This window comes from Talpa occidentalis, unplaced genomic scaffold (genome assembly GCF_014898055.3).
Source record: "Talpa occidentalis isolate TD23 unplaced genomic scaffold, MPIMG_talOcc4v2.1 talOcc4.3, whole genome shotgun sequence".
Classification (NCBI taxonomy): domain Eukaryota; kingdom Metazoa; phylum Chordata; class Mammalia; order Eulipotyphla; family Talpidae; genus Talpa; species Talpa occidentalis.
In genome coordinates, this window is record NW_023603184.1 from 63,560,660 (window position 1) to 63,575,089 (window position 14,430).

Below are 14,430 nucleotides of genomic sequence, written 5' to 3' on the forward strand. Positions count from 1 at the left end.
GACTTCTCCTTACTAGTGCCCTGCATTATGAGAAGAGAGGCATGAAGTGCCAGGCAGGTGTGGGCATTCTGCACATCTCCTGTCATTTCTGCAGCAAGCTCTGTGTGTGATTCCCATTTACCTATGGAAAGACTCACTCACTTCACATAGCTAGACCACAGAGGGTCCACATATAAGAGGGCATCAAAAGCATTCCCAGCTTGCTGAGTCCCAGTCCCAGATGCTCTGCTTCAAATCTGGAGTGAGGCCCAAGAATGAGCATTTCTAACAATTCCTGGGAATGCTGGGGCTGTTGGAGAGGGAACATCCTGGAGGACCCTGGTCAGCAGCATGGGTGCCCAGCGTTAAGAGCTGGGTGTTGTCCAGTAGGCACGACACCAGATTTCCAGAGCCCGTCTGGCTGCCAGACTTCAGGGACCAGCAAAGCTCATCACCGACACCCAGCTCCAAGTCTAACAGCTCCAGCTTTTCTGTCCCAGCTGAGAGGCTTGGAGCGGCAGGTCCTGTGGCCTCAGCGAAGGCACACAGAGAGAGTCAGAAATATTTTTGGAAAGAAAACCCACTGTTGAGGAGGAAAATACGACAGCATTTGGGCAGTTTCAGTATAAAGAACGAGAAACATCTGAATCGAATTACCTTTAAAATTACGCCATTTTAAAAATTAAAGGGAAAAAAAAAACTCTGGGCCAAAATGTGCTTTGAAAGATTTATGGCCTCCAAAGTGTTAGCACAACGGTTAAAGAAGCTGGGAAAAGGCCCACCGGGCGCGCAGCTTCAGCGTCTGGTCTCAGGAGCAACTCCCGCAGGTGATCCAAGGAATCTTTCCTTAGTCTAACTCCAGCGCTTCTCTTTGCTGTGGCCCCCTCGGCTGTGCAAAGGTTTTTCTGATGCATGTTTTGACTCCAAGAGGTAGCAAGCTGGTGTGGAAACACCAAACCCAGCCCCACACAGGACCAGCCCCATGGATGCCCAAGGGAGTTCAAGCAACAGAGACCTCTGTTAGGTCCCTCTGCAAGTAAATCCTGGTTCCAGGCTCAGACAACTCGCTGTCTGGAGGAGAGAGGTGCTGTCTGTCCACTGGCCAGATGAGCAGAGTGAAGCACGGTGCCAGAGGAGGAGACTTTTCCAAGGCTGGTGGCCAAGCTAAGTACTTATGCAGAGTATCTATGGAGCTGGGACTTAATGCCTCAGTAACCCACAAACACTCTTAAGCCACAATCCTAATGCAAATATCTAAAAGACACCACTAGAGAGACAGGAGCCCCTAGCCCTGGGCCCTGCTTTCTGTTGAGCTGCTGGTGGCCTTGGACAAGGCCCTCCCCACCCCATCTCAACCTCATCTACACATGGAGCGGCTCCTATTGCTCAGGAATGAGACATGCCTGCCACCCCAGCCCAATGCCCAGGAGTCCTGCCTGGGATTTCCAAGCTTTGCCACTGGGGACTCCCACTTGTCTTGCGCCCCATTAACTCACTCTCTTTCCCGGTCCTACTGGGGCTTCAGATCAGTTAGCTGTCAAGTAGCCTGATTGCTGGTAGATATTTAACAATAGGCTCTGGCAGGGGGAGGGAGGAGGACAGTCCTGATTTGTAGCATTTCTCAATTTTTGTGATGTAAATACCCTCACCACGGCCAATTTCTGCAACAACATAAGGGCACAGATGGCAGAGTTGGAAGAAGATGTGAACCAGCTTTTACACGTCGGCATGGGTTGGCTCCAGCACACCCTTGGTCTCTCAAAGGCAATGCCATCCTCATAGAGGATTCGAATAGGCCAAGGAACCCAAAAGATGAGTTTCCTGTATGCAGTGTACCTTCCCTCTGTCCCAACATCTGGACAATCACCTTTCTCGGTACCTCTATATAGTACAAAGTTGCAACAGGTGAGACAGATCTGTATCTGCTTTTTTTCACTTCATATTAGAACGTAAATTCATCTCATTAAGACTTATAAAGCCTTAACATTTCCAGTAGCTACATAATGTTCCATTCATCTATTGATGTTCCAGTTTGATGAATCAATCCCTTATCATTGAACGGTTCGCTGCTTCCAATTTCTCACAGTTATATATCATGTGGGAATGAAATCTTTCTGCCTAACTGTATGTTCATTCTTAGAACCAAAATCATCAAGCTCCAACGGTGGACTTGAGTGCAATGTGCTGGGGGGATTCGATGAGGGGAGAAAACTGGCCTGGAATACAGGGTACCCCAAACCTCTGGATACCCTGCCATCCAGATGTGGGTGGTCACAGTCCTGCTAGTTGGTAGGATTTGGCCCTTTTGTCAACACTGCCCACCATCACCAGAGTGCCCCTGACATCGTCAGACAGGGCAAGAAGCCAAGAAACACTAAGTGTGTGTAAGTGGGGCCCCTGGGGGAGCTGCAGATGGAGGTGCACACTGTGGGGACATTATCACATGCTTGGAAGGGATCAACTGTGCATTAGAGGTCACCTGCAGACCCAGGGACAACAGCTCAGTCACACCCCACCCTGCAAAGGGACCCCTCAAGCAGTTCTCAGTCCCCTGCACTTGGCTCCAGCGAGCATGCACCACATACCCCCCCCCCAGCCCCCGCCGCCCAGGTCTTTGTGCAGGCCCATGGCCCCCTTCACTCCTGCCACGCCCTGCCTTATCCCTGCAGTTTAAGCTCCCCTCTCCTCAGGGGCTGGGCAAAGGTGATAAGTCTACCTAGCGATCCCTTCTCGGTCAAGCTCCTCTCAGATGCTACCCTTTCTCCTTACATCACTCAGGTTCACAGCAGACCCTCTGGGAGGTACCACCTCAAGCTAGGCCCAGCCCTGAGCACAGAGACACACAGCTGAATGTCCCCAGCCCTGAGAGGGTCTTTCATATTGGTGACCCACACAGACTGCTTTCTGTTGCCTGGCATCTCCTCCCACATATTCATTTCACCTGTCAACAGTGTACACCCTTGCAGCCAGAAAGTCCACAGCAGAGACTCTTTGGAGCCTTCTGCAACTCGAGTTTGCTGACTAAATGAGAAGCTTCACTCATCACACTTCTGTCACCACTAGTAAGATGTAAGAAGGATCCCATGTCACCAGATCATAAAGACTGCACAACATCTGTCAAACACCCTCAGACACGGATCAGACACAGGCCCAGAGAAGGGAATGTCTTGCCACACAGGACCAAGGATGTTGCTGGAACTAAAACACAGACCTCTGAACTGTCCCACTGGGCCTCCCTCACCCTATCCAAAGTTGCGTAGTTATGGGCCACCAGCACTGGGGGGCTGGCACCAAATATCCCCTGCTTTGCTCCTTGCAGGGAAAGCTGGTCTCCCTGGCTCTGGGAGGACCCATCCTCAACGAGCCTCACAAAGAAGGGGGCAGGGAGCAGGACAGCTGAGGGGAGTGTCCAGCACAGCTGTGCCTGACTTGGGCCTCCTCCAAAGACAATCAACTGCCTGTTGATTGGGGTGACAGAGAGTGGGGTGACAGGTTAAGTCTACCCCCTGCTGGAATATCATGCACCAAGTTCCCCTGGGGTGGGGCAACGAGGGGGCCCCTAGTCTGTATGAGTAGGCAGGGATGGCATCCTAAGGTGAGGGAGATTGAAGTGGGACTCCACACTGCAGGCCCACTGCCCCCCAGGTTGGGAATCCCTCGGGCATCTGTTGTTACAACAGCATCAACGGTGACAACCAGCTCTGACACTAGGAGGGCTTCCTCCCTGGTTACATCCTAATTGCTGTCTAATTACCGCCTACATCAGTTCTCTGCTACAGTGACACCGTAGTAAATCCTGCCGTGTGGCAGTTCGCAGCCCACTCATGGCCCCTCTCATCTCCTGGCTATCTGACACCTCCCTACATGGGGCTCCACCCTGGCACTGGCTCCTCTCACACCAAGTAAGTGTTCTTCTTGCATCCCCATGGCTGCTCCTAACCATCTTGTCTCCAAAGAGAGACCTCTCCAGAGAGGGGAGGGATATCACCCCGGGTCAGAAGGCCAAATCTGTGGGAATCCAGCTCCTGGTAGAAGCACGAAGTTTCCCCCCCTAACTTCACCAACCCCTCCTGATAGTGATTCCAGCTGAGATTCATGGGGGCGGGGAGACCGGGACAGGGTGGGGAACAGGGACAATGAAAATAAATATAGTAACCAGCACCTAGAAGCCTTCGGTTCTCTCCCACATTGAAGCATCTTTCGGATTCCCTGGACAAGGGCTCCCCAGCTGCACCCGGAGTGGCTGGTGACCCAGCAGTACCGGCCTCGGCGGAGCGCTGGTTAGAAATGCCAGACTGGATCTGCACGTTAACGAGCCCCCTGCGATGTGTGTGAGCATCAAAGTGTGAGCGCGCTGCCCACATTCGCACCCACCCCGCGAAGGCGGATCCTCCCCGCTGCTCTCTGAGCTGTGCTTGAGCGGTGAGCAACAGGGCATGACTAAATGCACTTGAATCAAAAGGGAAAGAAAAGAAATCTCAGCCTCTCCAGCGCTCAGAGACAGAAATAGTTATGTGGCCTCCAGATGGACTGCGCAGACACCAGGGGAGGTCTCGCCTTCCCGCCAAACTTTCCCAACGGGATGCTGGCACGGCCCCGTGGAAACCGAAGTATATTTCTCTTTGAGGCAGCAAAATGAGAGGCTGTGGCTCGTGTAGTCCTTCTGTTATAATTAAGTTGGCCAGAAATTCACCTAAGGATACTAAATTCTGTACCTGACCCTCTAATTACAGCCAAGAGGGATCAGAAGACAATTACTTTCCAGAATAGTCCTTGGCGGGAGAAAGGCGTAAGACGGCGTCCTGGCACACCGCGACTGTGCCAACCGAGCGCACCCCGGGGCCGCCCAGCAACCCCTGCGCCTCCCTCCCTGGGTCCCTCTCCCTCTTCGCAGGCCCCCACCACAGGCCCCCAGACGTGCGGTGGCCAGACCTCCTAGAAGACTGCAGGCGGCCGTCACGGTGCCAGAGACCCCCAGGGGCAGAGGCGCCCTCCCCTTCGCCCTCCATAAACGCAGCATGCCTGCCTGATGACATCGGCCACCGCTCTAATGAAAACCTAACGGGCTAATGAAAAACACCCCCACTGCCCGCCAAGTGTGCAAAACAGAAAGTACCTCCTTGGGCAGCGACAGCCGCGGCCGCCGCCGCCGTGGCCACCGCGAGGGCCGAGGCCTTTCTGCCCGGGTCGGGGAAAGCCGGGCCCTCCAGGATCCCGCTCTTGGCGTCCTTCTTCTCCGTGGCAGGGGCCGAGGCGGACGTCTCCATCTCAGTCGCTCATAGCCCTGGGGGGCAGCCCTGAGGAAGAAGACAAAGACGTTCACCCACACTGGCCCCGACCCAGCCGGGAGCCGCCGACCCAGATTCCCGGGCGCGGCGCTGCCACGGCAGCCGACTCAGTTCTCTCATAATTGGGAAGGAGGGTTTAATTAATTTTGAGAATTATTAGTTCTGAGATTCATCTGGTCTTTGGAACGACCTCGCGGACAACAGGGGAGCGTTTTCATGGTCTTTTAGCCCAGATTTGAAAAATGAAGCAACAGGTTGCGCTGCTGTGGGTGCCGAGGAGCAAGAACCACCTTGACAGCAGCCGGGAGCCGTGACTTCAAGCTCCACGTCACCGGGCAATAAAAGCAAAGCTCATTACTTCTTACCGGGGCGCAAAGGAAAGTTCCTATTTCCTTGTTTCTTCCCTGCTCTCAGGACCCCTTTTATTATTTATTTGTACCTTCATTCATTTAGCAAATTGGTCATCATTTAATCACTTGCACACACTCAGTCAACCTATCCTTCAGAGCCTGTTCAGCACTGTGTCTGCTGTTGAACATACACTACACGGAGCTTTGGTTCTACTTGGGGGACATAATAAAGAGAAGGGAGGCTATAAATGTGTATTTAGTTTCAGTTGTTGAGAGGTCGCATGGAGAAAGAAAGCAGAGTGGCCAGACAGAGCAGGGTGGAGAGGCCAAGGTAGGGACGAGATGCCCTGGAGGGTCCCCAGCTGGCAGGAAGCAGAGGGCGGCCAGAAGGAGGAGGCGGGAGCAGAGGCCGGGATGGGAGGAGTCTGGCTTGTTTGAGGAGCAGCAAGGGGCGTGCAGGTCCAGCAGGGTTTTGCACAGGGTTGGGGGAAATAATAGTACTAAAGGGGTTACTCTGCTATCGAGTGGGAGAGCAAATCTGGGGTGAAAAGGCTCAAGAGCGACGACCCACAGAGATGTGGTGGTGGGTCTGGTTAAGGGAGCAGAGAAACAGCGACGTGATCTGAAGGCAGAGCTAACAGCCCTTGCTCTGCTCTGATGTGCGTGTGAAGGAAAGAGGAGTCGACGTGGTGCAGGGAAGACACTGGGGCATGCAGGACACAGAGAAGGCTCCCCTCCACTGAGTGGTGGGTGGCAAGCATTTCATTATTACATGTCATGACTTGCAGATATTACAATTGAGTATTTATCGCAAATGCGACAGGATAGTCATTTGAAAGCGAATTTTTTTAAAAGGAAGGGGTCAAAGTGTCAAAGATGGCTCATATAGTTTTGGCTGAGCACCTGGATGAACAGTGGGACCATTGGCCAAAATAAAGTAGAGTGGGGGAGAAGCAGTTTTAGGGGTAGAAATCAGCAGCTTAGTTTGGGGCATGTTAAGTTGGAAAGACCTACTAAAACATGCAGGGGAGGCGGGGAGTGGACTGCCAGAAATGCAAATTGGAGCCCAGGGGAGAGTGAAAGGTGAGAGATGGGAATGTGGCACCACTGGCAAGCTCTCCTAGAAAGTGTAGGTGAAGAGGGAACGTTCCAGAATGGAGACAAGGAACATTCCAACATTGGGCCATTCCAGTCAAAGAGAGTGAGCAGGAATGGGGCCCTGGAAGCGAACCCAAGAAAGAAATGCTTTGGAGAGGTGGAGCCGTCAGCTTCAGGTCAAGCCACAGAGACTGAGAAGATGGCCTGAGAGTTGAGCATGGCAGTGGCCCCGGGTGGGGCTAGGGAGAGAATGGCAGGGGTGGACACAGGCTAGGACAAAGTCATCAGGAAGTTTTGCTGTAGGAAAAAAAAGTAAAAAATGGGGCAATCACTGGAGTCAAGGAAGTCTGTGGTTGCTGCTACAGAAGGGAAAAGGGCGGGTTGGCATGCCCGTGGGAAGGGAATGTTCTGGTAGAGAACTCAGGGATTGCAGCGTGGCAGAAACCAAAGGCGGTGGTCAGCTCCATCCCCAGGGACCTCCAAGCTAAAATGACATCTGTAGGCACCACAATTTCATTTTTTAAAATTCACACAATACCCGCGTGCCTTTCTAAGTAGAAAATGGGTGTACACGAGAACCGTGGGCTCCGCGCATGAAAGACAGCCCCAGGCCCTGCCAGCTTGCCAAGTTCTGAACTCCCTGGTTTGTCTGCACATCCCAGTCTGTCTCCTTTCGATGGTTTTTCAGAGTTCCCTGTCCGGAAAACCCAAGGCAGATGAGGAGAAAAAAAATCTCCCTGAGGACTTGGTGAGTTATGGGGTTTCCTTTGGCCTTGATATTCAGGGATCACGGGCTGAGCCTTTAAGCCTATTTGTATAATCTGTTCTTTCAGACTTCAGCCATCTCTCCAAGTGGCCCACCCCAACATGCTCTGGTCCGTGCCTGCTCCTTCTTTCCTGCCCCACACTCTGCCCACAAAACCACCTGAGCTGCATACTCTGGTCCTGTCGTCCTCCCCATTCTCTCTGACATCTGATCAGCTGGAGTTCCCATGATTAATCCCCAAAGCAACTTGCCAGTGGTGCCTCTTTTGCTACCGCAAAGGAGCTCTGTACCCAGTTTCCTTCCCAGAAGGTCCCTTCTGGGACCTTCCTGACCACTTCTGGTCCTTCTCCAGGTCATCCTCTACCAGAGTCAGGCATCTTCCCCAAAAGTAAACTTCACTTCATCCCTCCCATGACCAAGGCCTTGTTGAGCCCTGCTGGCTTCAGGTTAAGTCTTCTTGTGCTTACCAGCACCTTCCCTTCCTGCCTCCCCTTCACACCCATATCCACAGCCCTTGACCTTCCCTCCAGGCAGGACCCTCTGAGTCTCTGTTCAATCCAGATTGCTGTGCCAGCCTCCAGAAGGAGTGTGCTGGAGGGCCCTTACTAGTCTACCAACTCCCAGACTACTTCAAAACGAGGTTGATTGGGAATAAAGAGTGACTGAATGTACAACGGCAAGCTCTTCCCCCATCATAAACTTCCTTTTTGTGTATGATGGACTCCTACTCCTCTTCAAGATGCCACTCAGACATCACCTCCTCCAGGAAGGCGCCCCCACTTCTCAAAGATCACTGTCACTTCCACTTCCAGACCCCTGAGCAACCCGACATGCCCTTACTATACTCATCATCACTTCCAAGTCAGGAGCTGCTGCCCACGCAGGCAGGCACAAAGCAACTGCTCAGGAATCCTGGCAAAAAAGTGGATCTTTGAGGTAGGAAAGCATAGCTCTTTGACATGCAATTGATTTTGTGAACAGCCTGGATTTTTCCTCTCAAGGAACTCTGATGAAGGAATTAAACACACCTTGCTTGGAAGTAAGGACAAATATCAAAATAGCAGCTGAAACAACAAACCTTTAACAAGGGTTTATCAGTCACCAAGCACTTTACACTAGAGGTCTCATTTAATCCTCACAACATTTAACCTAGAAAGAACTCAGAATTCAGAGAGGTTGAATAATGTGCCCAAAGACACAGACTTTAAAGAGGCTGTGCCAGGCCTTGAACCCAGGCTGTCTGCCCCCAAAGCTGTAGTCAGAAGCTCCACAGTGAACTGTTCCTCAGTACAAAGAGACCTGCCCCAGAATTTGCTGGTAGGCATTGAAGTAACTTACTGTTGAGCTCGTCAGGTGTTCCAGGAATCCAGGAGGACCCAGAAGCAGTATTTGGTATGACCCCTGCCCTGGTGCCATATCCCAGGTGGCAGGATTGGTGGATGGGAGCCACCAGCCAGGCTGAGCAAAAGCTGATGCTTTGTCCAGAGCTTCTTGCAAGCACCACGGCAGTGCAGGTGGCACCTGTCTGCTGAGGCTAGTGGGGGAGGAGCGTGCAGATGTACGTTCAGTCACTAAGTCTTTATTCCCTAATTCTTTATTGACAATCAGCCTCAGGCCTCACATTGAGTTAGGCTGTGAGTTGGTAGACTAGCAAAGATTCCTCCTGCATGCTCCCAAGTGAATCGGGCATCCTTCCCCTGGGTCTGAACCCTTCCCATCATCTTGGGACCCTCACACAGCCTGACCATAACCTGTTATGCACTCCCTGGCTCCTGCTCAATAGTGACTTCCACCGGGGCAAGACCTCGAGCCCTTGGTTCCCCAGGCACAGATGAGCAGGTGGTCAGCCCCCTTGTCAATGGGGTAATATAGGCACAGGGAACCAGGCTGGCATTTGAAGGGCACAGGGCTCAGTGGCACAGAAACCAGCAGAGGACTCAAGGCATCAACAATGTCAGCACATGTACCAGACGCTAACCTCACCCTCAGAGAGGGACAGGGAAGCTCCCTGCAGGTATCCCCAAACCCAGATGGGGAAACAGGGACTCACAGACTTTAGTGTCAGACCCTCAGACTTTAGGGTCATGGATCAAGGTAAGAAAGAGGCTCAAGAAGGAACTGTGAAAACTGGGACAAGGAATTGGAAAAAAGAGGAGGAAAAGGTTTTTCTTGGGGAACAGCTGTTATAGCTCCCTCACCCTAATATCTCCGTGCTGTTGTACCGTCACAACGGATGCCATTCTCTCCATTCTGACAGAGGAGGAGGTGAGCAGTCAAATGAAAGGATCAGGTCCTCTAGCCATAATGCTACCTTGGAGTCCTAGGCCACAGCCACTAGGGGACCAGGTGAACAGAGTGTGTGGAAAAGGGACATTTACTAAGATTCCCACTGCCCATTCTGGTCTAGGGATAGAGATGCCCATGTAGGCCCCAGGGGATTCATGAACACCTGTGCGGAGCTGACCCAGAGAGGGTGCCTGGGCAGTGCCCACTGTGCCACAGACCAGCCACTGCCAGCCCATCCCGCCCCCTCCAGGAGAGGAAAGCAGCAGACAGAGCAGAGAGCTGTATAAATCTCAGGAATTAGAGGGATTAGCACAATTTCTGGGTAAACACCCGGAGCCCAGGGTCCCAGGCAGTCACTTTCACTCCCTAAAACTCTTTCAAGGCAGCTTCTCAGCCTCATTTGAGCCCCCAGAGGCCAGCTGGGGGCCATAGGGAGGGACCACATTCTGGGCTCAGAGCTCAGCCTAAGGTCATAACACTTACCAGGGGGAGGAGCACCAACACCCCAACTTCACCCAGGAAAAACAGCTCTAACACATCCAAACAATGCACCACAAGAGAGGCACCCCACACCTGGGGTTTGCTAAGGGAAGGAGGAACACTCTTCCCATTAGGAGACTGCACACAGATCACTGCCTCCCAGGACTCCAGCATGCTCTGGGAGCACTGGCACTCTAAGAACTTCTGGAATCATACCCAGGTCTTTCCTGGCAAAGTGATTCCAGAGGTCTGGATGGAAGGGGGGGAACAAAAGAGGTGCATTTTTTTTAAAGAGCTCCACGGGTGTTTCTGATGCAAAGGCAGGTTTAGGAAACACTGCATGTGTGTGTCTGGGGGTGGGTGTGCTCATAGGTTGCTTCCACCTCCTAAATAATTTATAAATTCCAGTTAAAGCAAAGATGCATAATCTGAATGGCGAAAGACACATTTTTATCCTCTTTAACTTGGAAATTAAAGTAGCTGGTATCTCCAGAAAAATGAACATGGGCAACAAGCCACAGTGCCCAGGAGCCTGCCAGCAGCCCAAGGCACAGACCTGTCCACACTGCACCACGGCGTCCAGCTGAAGTCCATCATCAGACCCCCCTGATCTGGCCGCAAATGGGTCCATGTAGTACTATAGCACGGAGTGGTGCCTTCAACATTTGATCATTACACTCAAGACCACTGGTTTCTTTCATAAGCCTATGTATTTCATTCGATGCATTTGCAGCAATATTCTGAGGAGGGATTGATCCATGGCACAGAAAAGGTTAAGAACTCTGAGGGAAAGGCCTAAAGAATAAATTAATAATCAGAGCAGAATGAGCGAATCGTTCTAAAACCTGCAACCCCAGACACCCTCCCGCCACCTGGCTGCTTTGAACTCCTCTAACGAGTGAGTCACAGGAATTAGAGCGTCTTCCCCAGGCGAAATCAATCTCCAGGAGAGAGATGAAACCTCGCCTCCCAGCGACCGCAGCCACCGTGGGGCCATGGCGTTCCCACCTCCTCTCTGATCTCAACCACACGGCATGTGCACCAGGGCCCCACACGCATGGACACGCACTGGCACACAAACAACACACATAACATAGAATAACCACCACAACCACATGCACGGTCACACACGTGCATACACACTGTACCTACAGTCATATGTGTGTTCATAGGCATACTATCATGGCACAGACACAGTCACAAACCATGCATGCACATATTCATAAGCCACCACATGCATGGCCCAAACATGCATGCAGGACATGCATACTTACATGCATACAGGGATGCACACACACACACACACATGCACACTCGCTCACACACGCGTAGCTGTACAAGGAGACACAGACCCTGACTAACAAACACACACATGAGATAATAAATACCTGCCCTGCCTTGATCACAGACTTATTTTTAAGATCAAATGAGATAAAAACACGTGAACGTTCCTGGAGTGAAAAACACATTGCCAATGCAACAGAGATTAAAGGTAATGATAATTATAACCTCATTATCACCAAAAAGAGAGCAACAGATTCATGGCTGCGGTCCCGAGGACTCGTCCTGCGCCGCCCTGAGTGACTGAGCACCAGTTCCCGGCATTCCGGTGTGGCCATCTGGAAAATGGACACTCTAAAGGGTGCTTTTGACTTATGAGATACCAGCCTGTCACCGTGCAGAGGCCGGTCACGCAGAAGCACGGGGGCTATGACTCCCCACACTGGAGGTAACTGGAGGAGCCAGACATGCGCTACAGCCCAGTCCCCACCTGGATGAAAAGAGACACTCCTCCACCTCGATGAGAAAAGGACAGTGGGTGAGGAGGGGGTTCCCCAGGACTACACCGAGCTTGCCCCTCATAGTCAGGGTTATAGTCAGATAACCCTATTTTATTCATGTGCTTTATTCTCCCAGAGTGAGAGAATAAACACACACGTGAGCTGTGTGTTTCTAGCCATGTGACTTTCCCTCTCTGGGGCTCCCCTACAACACAGGCATCCTCCCTCCCACGCAGGCCAATCGTTAATACAAACTACAGGAGCAACTGCACCAGCTTTGGGTCCCCAGAAGAGTCAGTTCAGGGGCTGGCAGAACAGGAGAACCCCCACAGGCAGACACATTTCTCCAAGAAAAGATCGGCACCTTCAGGGCCCAGGGGCAGCCAGGGCTTCTGCCAGCTACGTGTGCCACGTGCTCACCTACGGGACCTCAGGTCCAGCTGTTTTGATATTTTTGCCCACCTGCCTGAGTCCATATGGGAAACCAAAGCTACTGAGACTTCATCAGGGTCCAGCAGTATCTCAGTTCCTAGGAAACCCAGACAGGGGGCTAAGAAGGAGCTCTGAGACTGGGACCAGGCAGGGCTGGGGATGTAACTGACTTCATCACACAAGGGAGGGGACAGCCATGTCACAGATCTGGTCCCCTGGCCCCTCCTCCCTCTTCCCGTGACCAGACACTAGCAGGGGAACGAACAGCTCCTGTCTGGGCCGGCCCCTCTCACACCACCCTGGCTAGGGGTTCTCATAGCACACTGAGGGCGGGGGGCCAAACTCAAAGGGGAACGCAGGACCTGTGTCGGACCCTGGCCTAGTCAGATAGGGGGAAAGGCTGTGCCACGGATGGTGAGGGTTGTACACAGCCGAGGTGATCAAGAACCTCAGACGGGGCGTTGGGTGTGAGACACCAGCACACACTAGCAGATCCCTACCCATGCAGACCCCTCCGTCTCCACGTGGCCTTGGCACGTGGCCAGCTACACTGTAGGCTGTAAGGGTAAGAAAAGCAGACACAGCCAGAAAAGAGCACAAAGCTCTTCTGAAACGCCTTGTGAGTTTCAGGCCAGAGGTGTCACTATCAGAGCAAGGAAAGAATAAAATCTCAAGCACCCGTAAGTGCCCGGGCCAGGGCAGCTATCCGTGTTATCTCACCACTCTCTGTGGTTACTGCTGTGAGGCCACTATCACGATCCTCGATTCCCAGTAAAGCAGGGGCCCACAGAGAGCAAGCAACCAGGCCAAAGTGACACAGATAACATTCAGCAGCGCTGCTGTTCCAGTGCTCATCTGCTGGATTCTGAAGCCTACGTATTTTCCAGTTTTTCCATCGTAGCCAAATTCTGTGTGTGTGTGTGTGTGTGTGTGTGTGTGTGTGTGTGTGTGTGTGTAGACATCTGCCACATGCAGGTAATATTACAGGTGCCAAAAGGCATAATTTGTAGACAGTCTATAGACGTCTGTGCTAAATGTCATAGAGAAAGACTATGCGACAGGAGCTCAAGCAGGGAGGGCTGCCAGCGAGGGAGGCTGGCAAGGGGTGGGCTTTGGATCACCCAGCTGACCTTCTCTGTGACTTCAAGATGGGAAATGAAAGGCCTTGACCCTGCTGTGCAGAAAGGAGAGGAAGGCAACTCCAGGGACAGGAAATGCCGTGTGCCTGCACCTTGGCACATTCTGGAGAAATGGAGAAACAAGAATGGTGTTCCCATAAGAGAAAGAAGCAGGAGATAAGCCGGGATGAAGGGGAACTGTGGGCGCCAACAGGGCCCAGGAAGGACATGTTGAGGAAGGATGCACTTCCTTGCCCCTCGGTCTCACACAATCCCAGCTGCTCCAGGAGCTGCAGACCAGAGGTGTAGAAGTTGTAGAAATTGAGGGCCAAGCCCTCAAGGCTCCCACTGTGGACAAGGGCGGGTACCATGTAAAAATCACTCTCCTAGCGGGTGCACCTGCTTCTTTATCACTGCTTAAATATATTTTTCTGACTATGAAAGCTCCCTAATTTGCCCAGCCCCTGGGCTTGCTGGTGTGCAGGAAAACAGATAATTAACCTTAATTCACTGACTTGCTGGGCCGGAACAGCAGCCAGGGAGGCCCCCGATGGGAAATGTAGGCCCCTCCTGTGGCAGCCAACCTCAGATAAGGGGGAGATGGGTATCAGGAGGGCTGGAACTGGGTTTTTTCCAGGAGGGTATGGGTAAAAGCTACTTCGTGATTGACACTCCTGATGGCATCTCAACTTGTGTTTTTTGCACACAGGTTTATTCCCTAAAAATAAAAGGCCGTCTCCATTCCTCAGCCTTTGCATCCCCCTATGCTTTCCTGCTCAGAACATTCTTTCCTCTCTACCCAAACCAAGGAAGCCATGATTTAAAGCCCGGGAAGGCTGCCCTCCCACCCAG

General features: G+C 52.3%; 1 protein-coding gene across 3 annotated transcripts in view; it reads right to left on the bottom strand.

Moving 5' to 3' along the window:
* GLI2 (GLI family zinc finger 2) overlaps positions 1-14,430 on the bottom strand; it is a 236,602-nt gene that overhangs the window by 171,674 nt on the left and 50,498 nt on the right. For 2 of the 3 annotated variants that reach the window (XM_054699625.1, XM_054699626.1), the window contains exon 2: positions 5,096-5,276. In XM_054699625.1, coding sequence (XP_054555600.1) covers positions 5,096-5,246 — 151 coding nt within the window. In that variant the 5' untranslated portion in view covers positions 5,247-5,276. Of the gene's footprint in view, positions 1-5,095; positions 5,277-8,819; positions 11,323-14,430 lie in introns of those variants that run through there. The other variant, XM_054699627.1, reaches the window with a different exon arrangement.